Genomic DNA, 27,117 nt, shown 5'->3' with positions numbered 1-27,117 from the left:
AGATAAACTAAACGCTGATAGCATAGCTTATTCTATTTTGGAGTTTTTGGAAACATCAGGTTTAAACATGGACAAACTTGTAGGGCAGGGCTATGATGGATGCTCAACAATGGCTGGTGAAATTCACGGGGTTCAGAAGATAGTACAAGATAAGTATAAAAAAGCATTCTATTTTCATTGTGCCTCCCATAGGTTAAATTTAGTCATAAACGCCATTAGTAAAATAGTTGAAATTCGAAATACCATAGGTACTGTTACAAGACGTAATAGTATTTTTTAGAGAGAGTACTCTAAGAAGAAACCCAATTCCCAATATACCTTTGTTTTGTGAAACTCGTTGGTCAGCTAAATATAAATCTTGGCGGATTTTTGCTGAAAATTTTAAAATAATATTTAAAACACTTTTTGATATAAAAACTGGGCAAATCTTAATGAACTCTTCTACTACAAAAAGAGCAGCTCAGTTATGGGCTGCCTTAAATTCCTTTACGTTTGTTATTTGTCTAGTTGTGGCAAGTAAATATTCAAATATTTTAGAGCCCATTGCAAATACGCTACAAGGTATTTCAAGTAATTTTGTAGATGTTCATCACCACATAAATTTAATTACCAGGACTTGTGAAAAACAGCGCTCAGAGGTTGATTCAAATTTTGCAGACATTTTTTCCTATGCATTATCTATCTGTGAGACCCTCAACATAGAAGTGGGAAAACCACGAATTTGCGGTCGACAAATTCATAGATCTAACTAAGAATCTGATTCAGCAGAAGATTATTTTAGAAAATCTATATTTATACCATATTTAGATCATCTGATTCTTGCCTTAAAAACAAGATTTTCTAAAGAACATGAAGTCGCCTTCTCTTTGTTTAATATTTTACCAAAAAATATAAAATCTTTAGATGTTATATCTTTCGCAATTAAGGTAGGAAATCTATACAACATTGAGAATTTGGAAAGCGAATTAAATATTTGGAGAGAGTATTTATCTCAATCTCAAATAGCTGAGAACATAACCATTGAAGATCTTATTCAGCACTGTAAATTTTTTCCTGCTATCAAAGATAGCTGCATTCTTCTACTTACTTTGCCGTGTACTACCTGCACAATTGAACGGAGTTTTAGCACCTTACGCAGGATTAAAACGTGGATAAGAGCTACAATGGGACAAGATAGACTTGTTGGGCTAGCATTGTTGAGTATCCATCGAAATCGTCTATTAAATATTTCCAATTTTTCCACTAAAATACTAGACGAATTTTGTCAAAATAACAGAAGACTGGTTTTTAATTAAGAATAAAATTGCATGCTATTTTGTATTACTTTTAGGTATTACTTTTATTACCTTTTAGCATTAATAACATTTATTATAATATTTTGTTTTGTATTTTTTAAGAGTTGCTTTCGTGGTTTTGTTATTTGTTCCTAAAAGAAGTTGCAATATTTTGTTTTCTTAACGTTTTAAAAATATAAGTATTACATAAAACAGTTTTTTATTTTGCCCCCCCCCCTGAAAAAAAATCCTGCGGGCGCCCATGGCGGCAAGTACACGAAAGAAAAACGCGTTTTTGACTAACTTCGTATCTGCGATTTTCAGTGGACTATGGGACTGTTTTTGCCGAATTTCAGGAACGTTTTCCGAATCGTTCAGTACCGTCACGTCGTAATGTCACTAAACTGTACCGTAAGTTTTTAACGACGGGTTCCGTTGCAGACGCGCCGCGGTCTGGTCGGCCAGTAACAGTGACGACGACTGAAAATATGGAGACCGTGGCGCTATCTTTGGTCGAAAACGCAAACGAATCGAGTCGTAGGCTATCCAAAGAATTAACTATTTTCGATAGATCGCTTCGCCGAATGCTAAAACGCATGAATTATGTTGTGTATAGACCTCGTCTTATTCACCCGTTACACGAAGATGAAAGATGACCCTGACCGTCGCTTAGAATAGAAGGCCGGAGTGATGACGTAGAAGTGTCATTTATTGACATATGTCATGTCAGGTTTTCCAAACAAAGGTTGCTTACTGTTGTATTCTTGTATTTTTTATTATTGTTTCAGTTTTTACAGAGAATATTTCCGTTTTTTGCAATATGTAAGTATTGTTGTAGTTACTACAACAATTTTACAAGGTTGTGTAAATAATAAAGCATGATGTTTTATATAAATAGCAATAAAATGTATGTATGGGTGAAGTTATGTATGTTATTTGATTTTTAGATTATGGCATCAAAACACGTTCGTTTTTCGAATATTGACTTCTTCAAGGAAGAAGAAAAACTTATCTCTCGTGGGGAAAATGCCGTAGACTCAGGCCATGTAAATGGCGTGGTGTTTGATGGGAAGCTACTAATCATACGTGGAAATGTCCATGCAAGTATGAAAGATCGTGTTTACAAGGTTGAGGTGGGTATTACAATATTCTTAACACATCTTAAATGGATTATAACAATACATAATTTATGTAAATATTTCATTTCTAGATAAAACTTGATAGCGACCATGAGGTTGAGGAGGCTACGTGCACTTGCCCAAGAGGACAGTTGATATGCCACCATATGGCAGCTTTGCTAATTTATGCGTATCATAATGTATCTGTGACAGATGTGGCTTGTTCTTGGGCTATCAAGAAGCAGCCAACATGTGATAGAGTGGAAACGATTGATGACAAATATGGGGCACAGGCCCCACATCAATCTATCCGCGGACCCATAACCAGGGAGCCATTTGATAAGGCCAGGGATACATTTGGGTCATATGAAAATGTTGTGGCATGTAGATTTCTTCTCAGGAAGGAACCAAAGATCCCAGAGGATAATAGATGTAGAAAGTGTTGTATTTTCTAAACAATACCTGGATGCAAGTGACAAACTCTTGTATATTCAGGAGTCCTTAAAAATTTCGGACAGAACGAGGCAAGAAATATGTGTAAAAACTGTGGGGCAGTCATCCAATGCCACATGGCTAATTACGAGGAAGAATAGGCTAACTTCTAGCAATTTCGGAACTATTCTATCAGCAATAAACCGGAATAGGTTCCCCAAATCCTTGTTTAGAAGACTAACAGGTAACATATGTTCATTTTAGATTATCCTTTTACATTAACATGTTGACGGACATAACGTCTAATTTCCATTGATGTACACACAATGTATATAGACTTTGCATTTTTCCCTATTCTACTTTGCAAAATACATATAGTGTCACAACACTTGCTTATACCAACGAAGATATAGCCCATAGAAGGGTACGGCCCTGTAACGTTTTCGCATAGGATTTTGGGTTCCAACTGAGTAGGTGCTATGGAGGTGCATACCTGACAGCAACTATGGACTACCACCGCCCACACTGCGGCCCTCATCAACAATCCTGCTTATAAACGTGACCATCTGTTTCATATATTATATGGGCTATATATTCGTTGCTTATACATTTGACGTACTGTCCATTAACTTGTTTATTTATTCCTTGGAATTACAATACATTATAACTAAATTGAAAAGATTTAAATACAGTGATGAGTGCACTAATAACTGGGAAAACACAAAAGATGGAAAACAGTAAGTTGTGAGATAAAAATAGTAGAGATGGGAAATTTAGCGATAGAAACCTATTAATTTACATTATATTGATTGTTTCTCACCACGCATCAGAGGAGTATGTCAACTAAAACTATCACTGTCAGTGGTAGTTGACAAACTGGTCCGATACGTCTAAAGGTGGGAAACAATCAAGATGCCTAATTAATGTAAATTTATAGGTTTCTATCATTACATTTTCTGCCTCTACTAGTTTTATCTCCTTTGATCAACTTAATATGTTTTCCGTCTTTTACATTATTTTGCTGGTTATTAGCGTACTCATCACTACAATATTTTATATTAATTACATTAGTAGGAATGACATTTTGATTTAAAATTTTGAACCATCACAAAGTGAAGATTGTATTTTTAGACAATAAAGTGATTTAAACTAGGTAAAACAAAAGTATGTTCTTAATATTTTTTCAGAAAGCTATACGGGATAAGGAGGATAAGCTATACTTGGACGGGATAAGGGCAATAAAATGGGGAAAGGAACACGAAGCTCATGGAATTTCCGTATTTGAGCATAATCGCCAAGTCACCGTTGTTCCCACAGGAATATGGTTAGACCGGTGTGGGTTTATAGGAGGCAGCCGTGACAGACTATGTGGGGATGATGCTATCGTTGAAGTCAACTGTCCTTACAAGTGAAGGGAGTCCAAATCACTGATTAGTGATATGCGTGACAAAAGCTACATTATATATATTAATGAAAACAATGAAGTAGTACTAAATACAAATCATGATTATTACCATCAAATGCAGGGGAACTTGTATTTAACGCGAAGGAAGGTATGTTTGGACGCCCTCAGAATCAGCCTTCTATGATGTCCCTATTGAAGAAGGCTGGGAAGAAAATATACATTTATTCAAAGATTTTTATTTAAATAAATACATACCATTTTTATCTGGCAATAAAACATTTTAAAACAATATTTTTCTGTTTATTTTTTGTATCTATACATATTGCAAATAGCAAAAAGAGAACATTATGGTCTTTATTTACCACATTACATGCATAGAAAGAGTTTTAATTTTAAAATGTTACTTAAAACTAATTAACTAGATCATTGAATTAATTAATTTACTTTGTTTCAACAATATTTTTATTTCAGTAATATTAGACTACGATGACATTAATAAATTGAAGGGTACAGGAATAAAAGGGGCTCATCTACATTTTGTTCGTTTTGAGTAAATCAATATTTAAGGGACATCGTTCTTTCGCTGAACACACATAAACAGCCCCTTCTATCGCTTTTTAGGGATTATAATTTTATGAAATATAAGCGGAGTGACCCCCGTTTATCAACTTTTAAAAGCACTGGATGATTCGCCATAAAATTTGGAACAACTTAGCATAATAAGGTGTAAAACTCAAAAAATGTCGATGAGCCCTTTTTATTCCTGTACCCTTCAATTGTGTTACAAAAATAATTACAATATATTCAAAAACATATATGACGGTACACACATATATCATGGTAAGTAATAAGTTTAATAAATATTTTTTAAATGCTGCTACACATCTTTTAGCAAATATACCAAAAATAGAATTCAGCAAAATATAGTTTACAAAAAACTCATTTTTTCTAACGCCAGTAACTATAAATGAAGTAATTGAATTAATTAGAAAATTGAAAAATAAATTCACTTCAGGTTAGGATGGGATACCTGCAAATATAATACTTTGTTACTGTGCTATACCATTATGTCATATAATAAACAATATGTACTTTCATAAATGGGTTATTTCCAGACAACTAAAAAATAGCTGTAGTAAAACCAGTGTATAAAAAAGGTGATGCCACTTTACTGGAAAATTATTATCCTTTAAGCCTCTTACCATCATTTTCTAAGGTTTTTAAAACACTCATGTGTGTCAGGCTTCTTAGTTTTTTCTATAGTGAAGGCTTGTTATGCCATGCACAACATGGATACGTTAAGGGAAAATCTATAGAGACTGCCATTTATGATTTTATATCAAAGATAAATGAGGGTTATGAAAACAAAGATATATCCATGGGCATACTTTTAGATTTATCAAAGGCATTAGATACTTTTAATCACGAAATATTAATGAAAAACCTTTACAGATGGCATTAGAGGGAGAGGTTATAATTGGATAATATCAAACCGAAAACAGAAAGTAAAAATTGAAGTATTATGGGTTCTGTTCTCTTTGTTTTTATGTAAATGATTTAGCTATAGACCAGAGGCGGTTTCTCCATTGGTTCACTTGTGCAGTGAACACCCAATAAAATTTGATTAAACTACATATTTTTAAAAATGTCATAATTAAAATATTTTTTCTTAAATCTCATAAATATCATAGTATTATTAAAATATAACTGTATTTATTAATCACATAATTTGTTTGCACAACACCGCTACGCTAGATGCACGTGGTAAGTGCAGAATTCAAATTGAACCCAGCCACTATACAGTAACCCTATAGAAGAACGAGAGCTCTTTAATCCGTGAACCAGGGATTCCCAGGGGCGGTTTCTAATTGGTTCACTTGTGCAGTGAACACCCAATAAAATTTCATTAAACTACAGATTTTTAAAAATCTCATAAATATCATTAAAATATTTTTTCTTAGATCTCATAAATATCATAGTATCATTAAAATATAACTGTATTTATTAATCACATAATTTGTTTGCACAACACCGCTACGCTAGATGCACGTGGTAAGTGCAGAATTCAAATTGAACCCAGCCACTATACAATAACCCTATAGAAGAATGAGAGCTCTTAAATCCGTGAACCAGGGATTCTCCTATCTTAAAACATTGAAGATTTGTGCACTGCACACAGAGACCGGGGCGAAGCGTTTCGATTCACAGTTTGGCATTTTCTGTTGTGGGATTTTATTAAATACAATATTGGTAGGTAGTTTTTTTAGGATGGTGGAGCCTTATTCAGTGAAGTTTATAAAAGAAAATGCAAAGTTTTGAAAATTGCCTTCTTATAAAAAGAATGGACTAACTTGGCCGGAGATAAACTTGGTACAAGAATGTGCAATAAGAAACAAAAAGTTTAAACATTGTTTTAAAGTTGAACAATATAGAAAAACTTTGTGATTATGTGGGTGTGATAAACTACATTCTTTATTTTGTTTTCCATGTTTAGTATTTTCAAAGAATACACCTATAATTTCAATCTCGGTCTTTGGATGCCGTTAAAATAAACGAATTTTTAAACAGTTTTGACAAAGCCATTTTATTATTCGTAACTTCTGCCTCCACCTTCACCACCGAAGAAAGCGCCATCATTCAGTAGGTATCATATTCTACACAAAAGAAAAAAAGTGTGTGACATCCTGACTAATCGGGTCAAAGATAGGTTTCATTTTACAGAACATCTTTTGGCGAGACCCCAAAACATTTTCGCCTGCGGCGCTTATTCACCGTTTGTATAATTACATTTTTTAATTGAACACCCTCCTTAAATTACTACGAGCCGCCACTGCTTTAGACATTACAGATAACAATCAGAATATTCTTATTGTGGAATTTGCAGATGATACTGACATTTTAACTATAGGGTCATACTTGAATAATTTATTGAATATCACTAAAAATAGATTTGAGTAAGCACAGAGACGGCTCAATATGAATAAACTCATACTGAACAGAGAAAAAACAAATTATATCTGTTTCGACATTAAAATAAATAATAGTACCTTACCAGAAACTGTCTCACTTCAATCGCAAATGGTTACTCTACGCCAAAGCACAAAATACATAGACTAACAACATCTAAGAAAGCTACAGAATATGCCTGTATTAAATTCTTTAATAAACTGCCTTATAGCATTAAATTAGAAACTGACATAAATAAATATAGAAAGTCTGTTCAACAGTTGCTCATAAACCTAGAACCATACAAAGTGGAATGATACCTTCAAGCTGACCTGCAAGGAGACTGGACTAGATTTAGACTAATCTAAATGTCACTGTTATTATTTTTACATTAAGTGTAGGTTATTTCAGCAACCCTTACAAATTATTGTAATTAACACCATTCTCCCTATTGATATTTTTATTTTGTAAACTTGTGAATCCTGGGAATAAAGCTTTTTTTCTATTCTATTCTGTATGCAGAGAGGGTCTAATGAAATACAGTGGAACCTCGATAAGTCGGATTAATCGGGACCGCGGCCGATCCGGGTTATCGAAAATCCGGGTTAGCCGGAGAATATGGTAAAAATTAATAAAATACGGTACTATTACAGATAAACTTAATTATAATTGCCAAAAAAATGAATTACTTATGTCCAGTACATCTAAATTACGTACAGTTGTATACATTATTGTTTATTTCTTGGTAAAAAACTCAGTCAAAGTGAAAACATTTTTATTTTATCTGATGAAAATCGATACGGGTTAGCCGGACTTCCGGGTTATCGGAGGCCGACTTATCGGGGTTCCACTGTACCTAGATATAGTACTGCTAATATATGTATGTGTTTAATATCAGATTCTCTAAAGTTATATGTTTATTTGATTTACGGGGTACCACCCAATTATACATTTTTTTTATTTAACATCCAATTTATTTACAATCTGTAATAATGATTACAATAAGTAAATTGTTTAACAATTAAAAGAGACTTGCAGGAGACTGTCCAGTGACAATAACCTATAAAATCATAATTTTAGTACTTAACAAAATTATTTGTGACTAATAAATAAAACCCTATAAATAAAACTCTATAATAAATAAAATATTTTTGAAAATTTAAAATTTAAAATCTTGTTCGTAGATCGCTTGGAGTGTGGCGCTTTAGCCTTCTGTTTGCCTGGGGTCTCATTAGGTTCTTCGCTAGCCTGTTGGGGTGGTTTTGTAGTCGGATGTCGTATTTTTGGGCGTAAATTATACATAATATACATAAAGTATTACAAATATATCAAGTGATACATCAAACATAAAATGAACTAAATAAGACAAAAGTCAGCGAAGCAGCCCTATAGAATAAAACAAATATTAAAACAAGATAAAATACATAAACAGAAATCACCTAAATTACAAAAGTTTTTTTTATAAGTTGTCTACAAACATTCTCGGAAGCACATAGTAACAAATCAAAGTCTATCTCCATTTAGAATCATTCCCTTCAGTAGAGAATGCTTACCAAACTAGCAGTGATGAAATTTAATTACAAAATTTTGAGATGATCCCAATGACTCTAGACTACTCTAGAGGGAACATTAAATTCAATTAGATACAGCAGATCATTGCAATTTATTCTGGAATTCAGTAGTTTATGTAGAAACAAAACAAAATATCAGCGTAAATCTGTCTGGAAGATAACTTAGGAAGGTTTAATGTGTTTCCAATTACCGAGTAATTACTTAAAGGTTTAACAATAAGGTAAAGGTAAAGGTACTTAATAATCGCTTAACGGTTTGTGTAATTTACAACTTAAATACTTAATGAATTTATTTTGAACTTTTTCAAGCTTCACAATTTGGACTTCATAAGTGGGTGACCAAACAACTGAGCAATACTCAAGAACAGGGCTAACTAGGGAAATGTAAATCAGTCTAATGGAATTAATGTTGTGCAAATACCTAGAAGTTCTGATAATGAAGCCTAACATTTTAAATGCCTGGTTATTCACATAATCACAAAAATTTAGTTTAGAATCTAATTGAACATGTAGATCTCTCACAGTTGTTACAGCTTTCAGCGATTTTTTATAAAGTGAAAGTATAACAAACTACAAAACCAACTAAGCATTATGACAATAGACTTATGCAATTTTCAAATGAGAAAACTTACAGTAAATAAAAAGTTTCTTTTGAATGAAATATTTGCAATTAAAATTCACACTAAATTTTCCCTTTTATTTTCACCCCTGTAACTTATTAAAATAAACATTATAGAAGTTTTCAGGGACTTTCGGCCCTCGGTAATAATGTAATCTTTCATTCTGCGTTTAAAATTTTTCAAAAATATTTATTAGTTTTCTCAGGTTTCGAAAAAATGAATACATTTAAATCACATTGAAAATTTTTACATGCGTCAAAATTTTGCATTTTGCTCCATACCCCTTAAAACCATATTTGTGATACTACGCATTCCATGATTATGTGTAATGTAGAATTGATTATTAGAAAATATCACTCATCTTCATTCCTATATAGATCTTGAACTTCCCGAATTAGAGGATATTGAAAATGTGTTAATGCTGCACAGACTTGAAATACAAATGAAGAATGTCTTACTAGACTAGCAAGTACAAGACTTAAAATTTTATAGCATTTAATGCGCCTTATAGCACGTTCGACATGTATTCTTGCTTTAGCAATTGTTCTGGTTTGAATTACTTGCTGTCTGTGGTGTAAATTGGGCTGTTGTTAAAAAAGGTGGTATATTTAAACTCACACCTGGAGGAAGCAAATCAGAAATTAAAAATCCTTTATCAGCAATTATTAAGTCACCTGGTACCATCTGCTCTAGTATACCACAATGCTTTACAATTTTCTTGTCAGATACTGAACCTGGATATAATTTGCTAGCATAAGTAACTACTCCATTGGGAGCCACTCCAATTAGACCTTTTAAAGTATTTCTGTGTTTATATGAGCTATATGTTGCTTTCTGTTTTTCCATATTTTTCGGTTGGTGACAGTAGATTTCTGTGCAGTCTAAACTTATTCTGCAATTTGTAAAGTTATTAAAACATGTAGGCATACACAATTTAATTTTATTTCTGCTGGGAATTTCTTTCATAATATTTTTAAATATTATTTCATGTAGCGCATATAACCATGTGTAGAAAATATTAGCTACTGTTTTGCTTGAAATGTTAAATCTAATCGCTAAATCGTCATTTACAAGATTTAACCTAGTTTCATCAATGTTAGTAGTAATTGATCAATTTTAGGCACATTGACAACAGCCCAACCATAAAAATAATTTAATTGAAATGAGTCCATTAACTCATATAAACACATAAATACATCTCTACATGGTAAACCAGTATGCAGTACAATTTTTTCATCGCTACCTTCAATATGCCTAAATGAAAACGAAGAAGACAACTTCTTTGCACTATCCAGTGCTTCCTGAAGTTCTTTCTTTAAAAAGTAATTTTCGGCTTCCAACATTGCAACCAACGGAAATGGAGAAGCTTCATTGGCAGCACTGGGTGTATTTTCTTTTTCCCTTCTTACTGGGAATGCAGGTGGAGAGCTACTGGGTCCTGGTAAAGACCCCTGGAAATTGCTGACGGTGTTTACATTTTGAATTTGATTTCTGCAAAATGTAAATACATTGAAATAGATAGGTAGGTAGGTACCTACTATTAGATTCTTTGGTAGGTACCTACTATTCATATATTCTAGTCTTGGTATGGTTGTTCTAGTTTGTTGTGCTTCCATCTGGAGATACCCATGTTCCTCTGTGTATTTGTTATCTTTGTAGTTGTGTACTTTTGGTACTACATACTAGATATTTCTCCTAAAAATACTTGACATTTCAATTTCCACTCTGAAAATCGTTATGAAAAGAAAATTAAAAGAAATTTGTTGAAAAGTTATGTACAACCGCCAATTGTTGTTATTCTTAACTGTGGCTAATCCCATACAAACATAGCATTTAATTGAAATATATATCTCAACAAAAGTAAAACTACGTACTTTGCTGTTTTTCCTTTATATGTAAGCATCGATCCACAAGAGGTACTGGGTCCTGGTAGAACTCCTGGAAACTGCTGACTGTTTCCACGTTTTGACTTTGATTTCTGCAAAATTTAAATACATTGAAATATATAGGATTTTAAAACTGTTGACTTGTGACATGTTTAAGTTAAATGTTATGTTTATATGACATTAGCCCCAGTTAATAATGACAATTACATGTTACCTAAAAATACTTGACATTTTAATCTCCACTCTGAAAATCATTATCAAAAGAACACTAAAAGAAATTTGTTGAAAAGGTGTCCAATTGTTGTTATTGAGAAACCTCAATAACAACTTAACTGTGGCTAATCCCATACAAACATAGCATTCAATCGAAATATATATCTCAACAATAGTAAAACTACTTACTTTGCTGTTTTTCCTTCATATGTAAGCATTGATCCACAATAGGTACTGAGGTCCATGAGAGTTGACCCACAAGAGGTACTGGTTCCTGGTAGAGACTCCTGGAAACTGCTGACTGTTTCCACGTTTTGACTTTGATTTCTGCAAAATTTAAATACATCGAAATAGATAGGATTTTAAAACTGTTGACTTGTGACATGTTTAAGTTAAATGTTATGTTTATATGACATTAGCCCCAGTTAGTAATGACAATTACATAATGTTACCTAAAAATACTTGACATTTTAATCTCCACTCTGAAAATCATTATCAAAAGAAAACTAAAAGAAATTTGTTGAAAAGGTGTCCAATTGTTGTTATTGAGAAACCTCAATAACAACTTAACTGTAGCTTATCCCATACAAACATAGCATTCAATTTAAATATTTATATATCTCAACAATAGTAAAACTACTTACTTTGCTGTTTTTCCTTTATATGTAAGCATGGAGCCACGAGAGGTACTGAGTTCCACTAGAGTTTACCCACAAGAGGTACTGAGGTCCGCGAGAGTTGACTGACGAGAGTTACTGGGTCCTGGTAAAGACTCATGGAAACTGCTGACTGGTTCCCCGTTTTGAATTTGATTTCTGCAAAAAGTAAAACTTTGAAATAGATAGGGTTTTAAAACTGTTGACTTGTGACATGTTTAACACCGTGACGGACAGTGCATTAAATGTATAAGCAAGTGTTGTGACACTATATGTATGGGTAGGTAAAACAAGTGGGTAGGTTGCTTCTAAATAATTCAGATTGCACCAGTCTGTGAATCACTTTGTCTGAATATACGAGAAGGATGTTGTCTGCTTTTGTCTTTCCTAAAAAGTCGTACTCATGACGTATAGATACAGAAACCGGTCTGCGAATGGTATGAGATATGAAGGTGTGAATATACCTTTTCGTATATTATTTACATACACCATATATTATATGTGTATTATAGATAATATATAAAAAAATAACTATAAATATATAGATATATTATTTATACACACACATATACAGCGTGTCTAGTTAAGTTGGAAACATATGGGAAACTTTTTTATTATTAATTTTACGAAAAAAAGTTATTCTTTATAAAAAGTTCTGCATGGTCTAAAACCTAAGATTCAACCATCAAATATCAAATTTTATAAATATTATACGAGGTATGTCGAAAAATATGAATTTCGTTCAAGAGTAAACTACCTTTATTTTTCTCAATTTCGAAAGTTCTTATTATAAAAAGTTGTATGTAATTGTAAATTATGATCAAATATGCAATTACACGCTTCTAGTTGAAAAAAATTTTTTTTCTCAAATTAGGGAAACCCAATATCGTTTTTATTTATTACACATATGATAACTCTGTTATTATTAATTTTACAAGAAAAACTTGTTTTGTATAAAAAGTTCTGCATGGTCTAAAACCTAAGATTCAGGTATGTCAAAAAATATGAATTTCGTTCAAGAGTAAACCACTTTTATTTTTCTCAATATCGAAAACTCTTATTTGGAAAAGTTGCTTGTAATTCAAAACTACATGCAATTACATGCTTCTAAAAAAAATTCGAAAATTTTTCTCAAAATTATTAAATGGTAACATCGTTTTTATTTATTAGACATATGATAACTCTTTTATTATTAATTTTACGAAAAAAGTTATCTTCATAAAAAGTTTTACATGGTCCGATACCTACGATTCAACCATCAGATATCAATTTTATTAATTTTATACGAGGTACCTATGTCAAAAATTTTAATTTCGTTAAAAGGTAAATTTTTTATTTTTTTCAATACAGAAAATTTTTATTATGAAAAGCTGTTTGGTATAAACAACTATGAATAAATATGCAATGACATGCTTCTAATTGGAAAAATTTTGAAATTTTTCTCAAAAATGGTATCAAACATTAACTTTATTTAAGTGATGCTTCTATAAACACGAAATAATGGTTCGTGGTTCACAGTCAGAGTGAGCAGTTGAAATAAAACTGAAAAATAAAAAATACCTACTATAAACTAATGTTTTTAAATTAAATGTTAAAAATACTATAAATTGCAATTTTATCTTCAACATTTAATGTTGATTTCTACCAAATTTTAATTTTAGCTGCCAAATTTCGTTAAATAATACAACTAATGTTTTGAATCTCACCGTCAAAAATTTCTTGCCAGGGTATCATTCTTGTCTATAACAGACAATAATAATTAATTATTAGTTCAATATCCGTTGTTATTTCGTTGTTAATAGTATGTTTTCTGTATTTTTAAAAGTTACAGAATATTTTTGAAATTGAATACAGTAATTTTATTATTTATTTATTATTTTTTATAGGTTTTAATTCAATTGAAAAAGTTTACATGTTGTATAACAACCTCCCCTTTTCGCGTAAATGAACTATTCCAACTGCTCACTCTGACTGTGAACCACGAACCATTATTTCGTGTTTATAGAAGCATCACTTAAATAAAGTTAATGTTTGATACCATTTTTGAGAAAAATTTCAAAATTTTTCCAATTAGAAGCATGTCATTGCATATTTATTCATAGTTGTTTATACCAAACAGCTTTTCATAATAAAAATTTTCTGTATTGAAAAAAATAAAAAATGTACCTTTTAACGAAATTAAAATTTTTGACATAGGTACCTCGTATAAAATTAATAAAATTGATATCTGATGGTTGAATCGTAGGTATCGGACCATGTAAAACTTTTTATGAAGATAACTTTTTTCGTAAAATTAATAATAAAAGAGTTATCATATGTCTAATAAATAAAAACGATGTTACCATTTAATAATTTTGAGAAAAATTTTCGAATTTTTTTTAGAAGCATTTAATTGCATGTAGTTTTGAATTACAAGCAACTTTTCCAAATAAGAATTTTCGATATTGAGAAAAATAAAAGTAGTTTACTCTTGAACGAAATTCATATTTTTTGACATACCTGAATCTTAGGTTTTAGACCATGCAGAACTTTTTATACAAAACAAGTTTTTCTTGTAAAATTAATAATAACAGAGTTATCATATGTGTAATAAATAAAAACGATATTGGGTTTCCCTAATTTGAGAAAAAAACATTTTTTTCAACTAGAAGCGTGTAATTGCATATTTGATCATCATTTACAATTTCATACAACTTTTTTTAATAAGAATTTTCGATATTGAGAAAAATAAAGGTAGTTTACTCTTGAACAAAATTAATATTTTTTGACATACCTCGTATAATATTCATAAAATTTGATATCTGATAGTTGAATCGTAGGTTTTAGACCATGCAGAACTTTTTATAAAGAATAACTTTTTTTCGTAAAATTAATAATAAAAAAGTTTCCCATATGTTTCCAACTTAACTAGACACGCTGTATATCTATAGGTATTATATGCATATAAATTAATACGTATACATGGTACATTTTTAATGGATTAGTGCTTGAAGGACAAATCATTTTTTTGTATTTTAATCTAAAAATAAATTATTTATATTATTAGTTTTTTTTATATGACTACATGATAAAAATGCTGCACATTCCAGAAAAACCATAATAAGTAAGTATGTAATTTTGCTAAACTTTTTCTACTTTTTATTTTGAGTTTTTGTGCGAATTGAACTGTTATCTCCATTTTAAAACACACAATAAATGTTAAATCTTCTTCAAATCAATTCTATTTTTTTGTCAGCAGACTATTGATTTTTAAGGGAAGAATTGATATAATTATCAATATAAGAACCACTTAATATATATATACAAAAAAAAACCAAAATATATTGCAAAACCTAAGTTTTTGAACCTTTTATTAGCGTTGAAACTTATGACAATTTCAAAAGTGTCGTACGGGTGACGACGTTATTCCCGCCTTGAAAAAGCAAGCATTTGATTGGTCTATAGTTAAGAGACAACCTACGCCCAATTTATTAACCTTGTTCCTTTCCGACATAGTTAAACCATGACAGCTGAAGAAGTTGCCTCTCCAGAAAAAAACCTCAAAATAATGACGGCTATGAACATGATTTCACTGATTTGGAAGCACCAAAAGCGCTGACCAGGGAGAAGTTAATAGGTCATCGAACGAAACCCGAAAGAGGAAACGAACAGTATCTGCAAGCAGCCATCAGATGCGCAGAAAACAGCATGATACACAATCAGAAAGTGCCGAAGTTCATCCTTTTGGTCCTCTAGCACCTGCAACTAGTAATCCTAAACGTAAAAAAATAAAGCAGCAGACATCACGGTTGATTGTAAATTTCTAGAAATCGAGAGGGCTTCTTCAGGTGCCATCTCCGCTACTGAGGTTGGCAATCATCATAGCTATTTTAATTTTTGAGGCAGTAGCTTTAAATAGTTGTTTTGAGCTGCATCCAAACCATTCTCTCAGGTTCTTCAGCCATGAAATTCGTGTTCTTCCGATGCTTCTTCTGCCATCTATCTTTCCTTGCATTATGAGTCGCAGGATGCCATACTTCTCGCCCCGCATCACATGTCCGAGATACTGTAGTTTTCTTTCTTTAATTGTAAGTTCAACTTCCTTCTCTTTACCTATTCTTCTCAGTACTTCGTTGTTCGTAACTCTATCTACCCAGGAAACCCTCATAATTCTTCTATAGGTCCACATTTCAAAGGCGTTAAGTCGTCTCATTGTCTCTACATTTAACGTCCATGATTCCACTCCATAGTATAGTACACTGTATGTATACGTAACATTTTGTTAGGCGTACTTTAAGAGCTAATGTTAAATCTTTGCTACATAGGACCTTTTTCATTTTCATAAAATTAGAACGTGCTTTTTCGATTCTGACTTTGATTTCTGCAGTGTAGTCATTATTTTCTGTTATAAGTGTTCCTAGGTAAGTGTACTTTTTTACTCTTTCGATCTGTTGGCCCTCTACTATTAAAATTTCGTTAGTATTATGGTTGTTTTTACTAATTTTCATAAACTTCGTCTTTTTGATATGAAGAGAGAGTCCGTACTCCCTACTACACCTTACTATTTTACTCATGATGTCTTGCAGGTCTTGTAAACTATCGGCTATTATTACTGTATCATCTGCATATCTGATGTTGTTAACTAAGACTCCATTTACTCTTATGCCGACTGTTTGATCTTCCAGAGTTTCTCTCATTACCTCTTCAGAATAAGCGTTAAATAATAGAGGTGATAGTAGGCAGCCTTACCTGACTCTTCTCTTTATTTCCATTTCTTCAGATGTTTCTTTTTCAATTCTTACTACTGCTCGCTGATTGTAATAGAGGTGTGTTATTAGTCTTAAATCTCTTTCATCTAGGTTTTTAGTTTTCAGAATTTCCATGAGTCGATCATGTTTTACTTTATCAAACGCTTTATTGTAGTCTATAAAACAGACGTAAAGAGGACGGTTAACATCCAAACATCTCTGTGTCAGCACGTTGAAGGAGAATAATGCCTCTCTGGTACCCATACCATTGCGGAACCCATACCTATAGAGTGTCACTAATATCCAGCTTCAGTTTAGAGTGTATTCTGGCGTGGATAATTTTCAGCAGAATTTTCAAGGTATGTGACATTAAGCTGATGGTTCGGTAGTCACTGCATTTTTTGGCATTCATTTTCTTTTTCAAACACACAAATACTGATGTCAACATTTCTCTAGGGATGATTCCCGTAGTATAGATAGCGTTGAACAGTTCCACTATTATGTCCAGGTTTTCCTCGTTTACCAACTTTATCAGCTCGTTAGGTAATTCATCTGGACCAGCAGATTTATTGGTTTTCATAGTCTATTGCCTGACTAACCTCTGATTTGGTTATTTCTGGGCCCACATCTCCGGTTTGGCTATCTACGGATGTACTAGCTTTTCTCTGGTCATGAAATAATTCCTCGATGTACTCTTTCCATCGTCGTAGTTTTCGTTGTCTCCATTATAATATTTCCATTTTTGTCGAGCAATATATTTGAGGTTCTTCTATTTCCTATTCCGGCTAGTTCTTTGACTTTTTTATGTAGGTTGAAGTTGTCATATATGTTTTGCAATTCTTCTATTTCTTTACATTTTTCAGAGAAGTAGGTTTCTTTAGCCTCCCTAATTTTTCTTCTTATTTGGTTTTGAAGCTGTTTATAGCGGGTCTTATTGATGGTTTTTTTTCTTCTTTCATTCATCAACTCTAGAATTTCCTCCGTCATCCATTCTTTTTTCTTACAGTTGGTTGTTGTAAGTACTTTCTTACTTGGCTCTAATATAGAGGTTTTGAATTATTTCCTGGGTTTCTGTCTAGATTTGTGTTGATTTCGTGTTTCAGATTTTCCTTTGTTTCTTCTGACTTTAGTTTCTGTATGTTAAGTTTATTGTTGTTGCGGCTTTTTTGCGTCTTTTTTAGTTGAAGTTGAAACCTAGCAATAAGAAGACTGTGATCAGAAGATACATCCGCTCCTGGATATGCCGAGAGGGCTAAGTTACAGTAATTTACCGAACATACTGTAAACAAAGGAGACTGCAACTATCAATTTTTGGGTAGCCTCCTTCCATACCTAAAGAAAGTTTCAGAACACCGCAAATTGAATGTAAGACATAAACATCAGAAAGTTCTTATTGATGAAGAAGAGCTGCAGAGCTTATCCTCGCATACCGTAACTCTACACAACCCGGCACCCTCGCGTTGGACCAGCAAAAGAAATTGACCCTCACGGCCAATAATTGAAACGTCTAAGGCCGATGCCACATTATGCGTTTTGACCGGATGCGTTTCCGCCGCATCCGGTGAAACCGCATAGTGTGACAGATCGGTCCGGTTGCGTTTGAAACGGATGCGTTTTGAGTCATTGGTATGCGCTTACAAACTGCACCAGACTAAACGCATAGTGTGACAGGTCGGTCCGGTTGCGTTGGAAACGGATGCGTTTTCAACGCATCCGGTCAAAACGCATAATGTGGCATCGGCCTAACTCGCCTTCAGATGATAGGTATTTTTCAGAACTGTGTTATGCGGGCTAAAACCATTTTGGCGCAATAAGAATTACAAAACGTTTGCATGTCCTCTGAACTATTGAGTAGGTACTTGTTTATTTCCTTTTCATGATAGATGGGTTAGCTTTGTTACTTTTGACTAATCTGATAATAATCAAAGAATTTTTGCGGATTATTTAGTAAATCGTCATGCAGGTGATGGAATTCTCCCAGTAAGTTCCTTCTACTAAGTATTTCATTTATCCAACCCAAACGTCTTTCTTATCACGACGAGCTCGCAAACGCCTTATTATACAGGGTGTCCAGAAACTCTACCGACAAACGAAGACAGGAGATTCCTCAGATAATTTTATGACAATTTAACCCAATTCACCTAGTCCGAAAATGCTTCCTAAGGGAGCTAGAGCTGTTTGAAGATGGCGCCATGTAATTAGTTTTTCTTAAATACCTCCAGAACGCCCAAGGTGCCCAGAAAGCAGTGCTAACCCTTAACAAGTACTTACACTTTTTTATATCTCAAAAAGTGAAAAATGCAGTTTATAGTATGACTGTAGTGGCTAAACACCCCAAGTGGGGTAGCGTCACATCAAGCTTTCCAGATATATTTTTTGGTATATCTTCATCCAAAATTTTTTATCTTTTGTTTTTCCTTACTTATTGACTTCAGTCCTGTGTGTATATTTCATTCAACAGTAATTTAGCTTTATATATCAACAAGAACCCCATCCCGGCCAACGCCAACCCCCACAAGCAGCCAGCACCAGTACCAGTACCAGTGGTGTAGGTACATGTAAGTGAAACTCTTTAGATTATTTTTAAACATATGTTTTGTTCAAGTTATAAATGTAATTTAACTGTATAGGTCAGATTATCAATCAGTCTAACAATCCATCTGAACCTATCTTAGTTAGCTATCACTAACATCTTACTCATCTTGATCACAGTTTGTGGTATAAGTCACAAATTTACTGAACCCAATTGTATTAACATGTGTATATTTCAGTCAACAGTAATTTAACTTTATAGATCAGCAAGCACTCCATCCCGGCCAACTCCAACCCCCTCGACCAGCCAGCGATGTAGGTACATGTAAGTGAAACTCTTCAGATTATTTTTAAACAAATGTTTTGTTCAAGTTAAAAATGTAATTTAACTGTACAGGTCAGATTATCAATCAGTCTAACAATCCATTTGAACCTTGACCTCAGCTATCTTAGTTAGCTATCACTAACATTTTACTCATCTTGATCACAGTTTATGGTATGTCACAAATTTGCTGAACCTAATTGTAGTAACATGTGTATATTTCATTCAACAGTAATTTAACTTTATAGATCAGCAAGCACCCCAACCCCCTCGACCAGCCAGTGGTGTAGGTACATGTAAGTGAAACTCTTTAGATTATTTTTAAACAAATGTTTTGTTCAAGTTATAAATGTAATTTAACTGTATAGGTCAAATTATCAATCAGTCTAATAATCCATCTGAACCTTGACCTCACCTATCTTAGTTAGCTATCACTAACATCTTACTCATCTTGATCACAGTTTATGGTATAAGTGAATAAATTCGCTGAACCTAATTGTAGTAACATGTGTATATTTCATTCAACAGTAATTTAACTTTATAGATCAGCAAGAACCCCATCTAGGCCAACCCCAACCCCCTCGACCAGCCAGCACCAGTACCAGTGGTTTAGGTAATACATGTAAGTGAAACTCTTTAGATTATTTTTAAAAAAATGTTTTGTTCAAGTTATAAATAATGTAATTTAACTGTATAGGTCAGATTATCAATCAGTTTGAACTTTTAGATTGCTTTATTTATTGCTTAATTTTTTTTCAAATTGCGAATAGGAAACTTCCGGCTTTAACTGCATAAGGAAATATCCTTAGCCCTTCCAGTGTCATAGGAATAAGATTTCTTATCCGAATACAATGTTTTAAAGTATGATATAAATGTTCAATTTTAAATAATGCTATATTCAATTACATTCAATAATATTTTAAATGGAATCTCATCAAGATAAGTATTCACTATTCTAGCCACTTTGCCAACCATATTGGTATGACAGATTCGTGTTAATGCATGATAGCGCACATCTGTATGTAGCTACAATAGTGAATATTATTTATCTTGATGAGATACAATTTAAAAGATTATATTGGCCACGCTAACCCATCAGATTTAAATCATAAGTATTTATATGACACTTAAAACATTATATTTGAAAAAGAAATCCTATTCCTGTGGCACTGGGATAGTTACAAAATATTCAATATTTTTGTCCATGACTGAATATTATTTTGTTTCAAAAGGAATGGCAAGTCATATTTTCATTTATCAATTACAGTTAATAATAACTGTTAATTAATAACAATTTTTTTAGCACAAGCAAATACACCTAGAGGCAGGCAGTCCAGAGTCCCACCTATTTTAGATAGATTGGACACAATGAATGCAGATGTTCTTGCTGTCCTCAGTACAATCATTGCCAACATGGAAGGAATCAATGCCAACATGGAAGAAATCAATACCAACATGGAAGGAATATTAGGGGTCTTAACATACTTAAGTGATGCGTTTATAAGTTATATAAACAGGATCCAATAAATTTTTTTTGATAAAAAATATTTTTTTTAACCCTTTAGTTCCCAAGCTTAGAAAAAAATGTGTTATTATTCGTGACTTCCATATTTTATTAGTGATAACATATAGCCCCATTCTTTTTGCTTCTGCTGCTTCCAGTGCCATAAACGATTGAACCAGGTCGGCTTTTCTTTTTACTATGATAGCAATGTTGTCTGCATACTCTAGTATCCGTACACTCCTATTAATAATGGTCACTCTTGTTATTCTAGATTCTCTAGGACAATGTTGGATAGAATGCATGATAAGCTATATCTCCCTGTCGAAGTCTCATTTGTGCCTCGGAAATTCTTGATATTCCGTTCTGCATTCTAATCTTACACTCTACTGTTGAGAGGGTCGCTTTCACCAACCTTACTAAGTGTATTGGGATTAAATTGGTAGATAGATAGATAGATAATTTTATTAACCCTTGGTTACATACAAGTATGCATAGGGCATGTCAAAAAAATACAATAAACATTACAACACTACAATTACAAACAAAAATAATATATAGTACAAGACAAGTACATAATAAGTTGCCAACAATTATTCTATAAATTAAGTCAATACAAAAATTAAAATTCGCCCCAGACATTGGACATCTTCTAAATAATTAGAGCTAAGCATTCTGTAAATTCACGTACTGAATAAAAGGCATGGCTTATTAAGAATTGCTTTAAGTTTTTTTTGGAAAGTTCTTAGTGAATTAAAATTTTTAAAACTAGATGGTAGTGTATTAAAAAGTAGGGAGCCTGCATATTCAGTAGATTTTCTAAAATTAGTATGAATATGACGGGGAAGATATATTATCCCGGCATTTCTTGTGTTATATGGGTGTAAGTCATTTGCTGTTTTAAGATCATTTAACTTAGTGAACGTGCGTGATAACAACTTATAGATATATATATTGAAGCAAGCGTAAGAATGTTATTATTTTTAAAACATTGTCGACAACTGTCTCTAAAGCGTAAACCAAATATTGTTCGAATTATTCGTTTTTGTAGGACAAATACTCTCAAACTTTCCGATACCTGTCCCCAAACAATAATGTTTTGACTGATTATGGAATACACTTGGGAATAGTATAGTGTAACCAACGCATTTACAGTAACTTCGTCCTTTAACGACAATATCGCGAAATATGCTCGTTTCAATTTTAAACAAGTATTGTTTACGTGTTCACGAAAATTTAAAGTATTGTCCACAATCGTGCCAAAAAACTTAGTACTATCAACTAATTTAATAATCACGTTGTCTGTAATTTCGAACGCAGAAGTACTTATTTTTCTTTCACTATAAGAAAACTGAATACATACTGTCTTATCTATATTTATTACCAAATTATTTCGGTAGCACCAGTTCTTAAATGACAAGATTACATTCTTGACCTTAGAATGTGCTAACTCGAAGGATTCCGCTGAGACAAGTATGGTGGTATCATCTGCATACATGAATATGTGTTTTTCTGAGATATATTCAGGCATATCATTTATATAAAGTAAAAAGAGTAGTGGACCTAATATTCCACCCTGGGGTATTCCTAAATTACTATAGTAGATTTCCGATGAAATATTATCAATAGACACAAAAAGTGGTCTATTCGTTGTATACGAATATATCCATGAGTTGACCGGTTCGCGAATGCCTATAGCTATAAGTTTTTCTTTTAGACATACTGGATCAAGACAGTCGAAGGCCCTCGAGAGATCAAAGAATATTCCAAAAGTGTACAAATTTTGATCTATTTTTTCATGAGTAACTTGAATTAAATCTACTGTAGCTGTTTCACATGATCGTCCTTGTCGAAATCCGTGTTGTTTACTACTAAGGATTCTTGTTTTACTTAGAAATGACGTAATTATATTATACACTACTTTTTCATAAATTTTTGCGATAACGCTTAAAATAGATATGCCTCTGTAATTTGATAATAAGTTTCTTGAACCTTTCTTATAAACCGGAACAACTTTCTTCTTCTTCTTTAAGTACCGTGCCCAAATTTTTAGGCGTGGGTAGCTTCCATAACAATTTGCCGATATCGTTCTCGATCTTGTGCGGCATGTAACAATTGATCTGCTGATAAGCCAGTCCATTGACGAAGGTTTCGGAGCCATGAATATTTCTTTCGACCAATTCCCCTTTTTCCGTCGATCTTCCCATTGAGTATTAACTGCAGCATCCTGTATCTGCTACCTCTCATTATATGCCCCAGATATTCAAGTTTTCTCTTTTTTATCATCTTCATTAAGTCACCTTCGCCTTGACCTACTCTGTTTAAGACTTCTCTGTTTGAAATGCGTTGAACCCAAGATATTCTGAGCATTCTACGATACGACCACATCTCAAAGGCTTCTAATTTGTTCATCATGTTAACCTTCATGATCCAGGTTTCACATCCATATAGTAATACAGGATACACATAACATTTTAGGAACTTGATTCTTAGTTGTAAGTTCAGCTGAGAGTTGCTCAGAATAGATCTAAGTTTCATAAATGCTCCTCTTGCAATTTCTATACGAGTTTTAATTTCTTCATCCGGATTTAGTGTCTCGTTTATCCAACATCCTAGGTATTTAAAATGGTTAACTTTTGTTATTGATTCATCATTGACAATTAGTTGCATAGGGCCGACGTCTTGTTTACTAACCACAAGTAACTTTGTCTTTGTTGCATTTATGTTAAGTCCGTTATTGGAGCATTCTCTAGTGACTCGATCTATAAGGAATTGAAGATCTTCGATATTTTCAGCCATGATCGCGGTGTCGTCTGCATATCTGATGTTGTTAATAGTTTCTCCCCCGATTCGAACTCCACATTGTCCTTCCAAGGCTTCATTAAAAATTATTTCTGAGTATACGTTAAACAAAGTTGGGGATAACACACAACCCTGTCTGACACCTCTTTGAATGCAAATTTTGTCTGTTTCTTTGCCGTCTACCAGAATAGAAGCTTCTTGATTCCAATATAGATGTTGTAAAAGTCTCAGATCTTTATCGTCTATTCCAATCATTTCTAGATATTCAAACAACCTATCATGTTGAACTCTATCAAACGCCTTCTCAAAATCTATAAAGCAGACGTAAATTGGTTTCTGTACTTCCCATGATCGTTGAAGTAATGTTAACATTGAGAACAAAGCTTCCCTTGTTCCCAATCCTTCTCTGAAACCGAATTGTTTGTTTCCCACTGTCTCTTCACATTTCTGCTTGATTCTAAACTGCGCATCATAGAAAACGGGCACCCTAAAAAATGGGTCATTTTTGATGTCGCGTATCTCCTAAACCTGTTGTCCGATTTAAGTGATTTTTTGAATATGTTATAGCCCTATTCTTTGTCAATATCAATGTATTAATATTTTTGCAAAACAGGTAAATTTTCATTATATACCGGGTGTACGAATCAAACTGTGTTTTTTTCTCAAAGTTCGCAACACCCTGTGGCATATTCTAGCATTTATAAAATACTGAAATTAAAACCCAACTATAGCCTCAGGTTTTCTTAATATTCTGCTTTTTGATTCATTCATTTATGATGGATAATACAAAAGTTATGTACTTTAACAACTAGGCATGCTCTTTATCAGTACAGGGTGTTTCTAAAGAAGTACGACAAACTTTAAGGGGTAATTCTGCATGAAAACATAATGACCGGTTGCTTTATAAACATATGTCCGCAAATGCTTCGTTTCCGACATACAGGATGTTGAATTATTTCTTAAAAACTGACGATTTATTTATTGCCCTAAAACCGGTTGAGATATGCAAATGAAATTTGGTTGGTTTTAAGACGTAATTTTTGAACATTTTTTGATATACAATTAAGAATTTTTTATTCACCATTGGCGTACATACGAATAATATGATCGGTCATATTACCCGTATGCGCTCCAATAGTGAATATAAAATTCTTAGTTGAATGTCAAAAAATGCGCAATAACCATCTCTTAAAACCTACCAAATTTCATTTGCATATCTCAACCGGTTTTAAAGCAATAAATAAATCATCAGTTTGTAAGAAAAAATTTAACATCCCGTATCTCGGAAACGAAGCTTTTGCGGATATATGATTATAAAGCAAACTGTCATTATTTTTAATGCAGAATTACCCCTTAAAGTTTGTCGAACTTATTTAGTCCCTAAAACACTTTAGACTTATAACACCCTGTACTGATGAAGAACATGGCTAGTTGTTAAAGTACATAACTTTTGTATTATCCAACATAAGCGAATGAATCAGAAAACAGAATGTTAAGAAAACCTGAGGCTATAGTTGAATTTTAATTTCAGTATTTTATAAATGCTAGAATAATCCACAGGGTGTTGCGAACTTTGAGAAAAAAACACAGTTTGATTCGTACACCCGGTATACAATGAAAATTTACCTGTTTTGCAAAAATATTATTACAATGATATTGACAAAGAATAGGGCTATAACATATTCAAAAATCATTTAAATCGGACAACAGGTTTAGGAGATACGCGACATCAAAAATGACCCATTTTTTAGGGTGCCCGTTTTCTATGACGCGCAGTTTATTAAGAATTATCTTAAGAAGTAGCTTGAGAGAGTGGCTCATGAGACTAATTAGTCTAAAGTCTTTACATGATGATGTATTAGGCTTTTTTGGGAGTGGAATAAATGTAGACTCTAACCATATCTGTGGCATCATGCCAGTCTCGTATATATGGTTATAAATGTTTGTTAGTTGTGAGACATTGTCGTCATCCAGAAGTTTGAGCCAGTCTGATGGTATTTGGTCAGGGCCTGGAGATTTCCCATTTTTGCTCTGTTTGATGGCTTTCTCTACTTCCGCTTTTAAAATACTAGGACCAGTATTCGTATACTTTGTGGTGTTAAGTGGTGGCCTCGTATCCAGGAAGAGCTCTTTTATATAGTTAGTCCATTCTTCCTTTTTTTTATCCAAGTCGAGAATTATTTTACCTTTGGAGTTTCTCATAAAGTGAGGAGTTCTTTTTCTCTGAGTGTAGGTAATTTCTTTAAGCTTTTTATGTATATTAAACTCGTCATGTTTTCTTTGTAGTTCTTCCATTTCACGACATCTTTGTTCCATCCAGTCCTCTTTTGCTCGCTTAACCTCGTATCTTATTTGTCGATATATCTCTCTATACCGAATCTCGTCTTTGTTTTTCCAATTTCTTCTTTGTTGAATAAGGTCTAGTATTTTATCGGTCATCCAATGCTTTTTCTTTATTGGGTCTTTTTCTGGTTTCAAAACTTCGTTTGCTATGGTGACCATGGCGGAATTCATGATATCTAGATTTTGACCGATATTTTCTTGTCCAGATCTTTCTAACTGTTTTTTAATCTCACGATTTATCTTATTTCCGAACTCATCTGATATTACGGCATTTCTTAGGAGTCGAGTATTAGGTTTCTTCTGCGTTGTGGGGGCTTTTATTCTTTTTAGTTTTAGTTTGAATCCAGCACAGAGCAGATTATGGTTAGTTGCTGAGTCTGCACTTAATGTTTTTGCAGATGTAATACTGTTTCTAAACCTTCTATTAATGATAATGTAGTCAATTTGATTTCTGACTATCTTTCCCTCTTGATCAGCTGGAGATTTCCAGGTATATAGTCGTCTTTTAGGTTGCTGAAACAAAGTATTTGCTATAATGCATTTCTCTTCTTGGCAGAACTGTATTAGTCTTTGCCCTCTTTCGTTTCTTTCTCCAAGTCTATACTTTCCGGTTATATCTTGTGTGATTTCGGCACCAACTTTTGAGTTGAAGTCTCCCATAATAATTGTAGCTTCATGTTTTTTTGTGCTCCGGAGAATTTGTTTAATTTGGCTGTAGAATTGCTCAATTTCTTCATCTGGTTTGTCAGCTGTTGGCGCATAGACTTGT

At 33.0% G+C, this 27,117-nt stretch overlaps 1 protein-coding gene across 1 annotated transcript; it reads left to right on the top strand.

The window, feature by feature from the left end:
- The first annotated feature begins 2,292 nt into the window (after window positions 1–2,292).
- LOC126892797 (uncharacterized) lies at window positions 2,293–3,062 on the top strand. Its single transcript, XM_050662530.1, has 2 exons — window positions 2,293–2,407; window positions 2,485–3,062. The coding sequence occupies exons 1-2, from the start codon at window positions 2,381–2,383 to the stop codon at window positions 2,845–2,847; spliced, it is 390 nt and encodes a 129-aa protein (XP_050518487.1). The 5' UTR covers window positions 2,293–2,380; the 3' UTR covers window positions 2,848–3,062.
- The last annotated feature ends 24,055 nt before the right edge of the window (window positions 3,063–27,117 follow it).

Source organism: Diabrotica virgifera, chromosome 9 (genome assembly GCF_917563875.1).
Source record: "Diabrotica virgifera virgifera chromosome 9, PGI_DIABVI_V3a".
NCBI lineage: Eukaryota > Metazoa > Arthropoda > Insecta > Coleoptera > Chrysomelidae > Diabrotica > Diabrotica virgifera.
Note: the sequence above shows the minus strand (reverse complement) of the source record. Positions and strands in the feature narration are given on the sequence as shown.

Excerpts from the sequence above, each read along its gene's own strand:
- LOC126892797 (XM_050662530.1), top strand. The coding sequence starts at position 2,381 with ATGAAAGATCGTGTTTACAAGGTTGAG. Across the intron at positions 2,408-2,484 it reads ATCGTGTTTACAAGGTTGAG|ATAAAACTTGATAGCGACCA; the intron begins GTGGGTATTACA and ends TTTCATTTCTAG.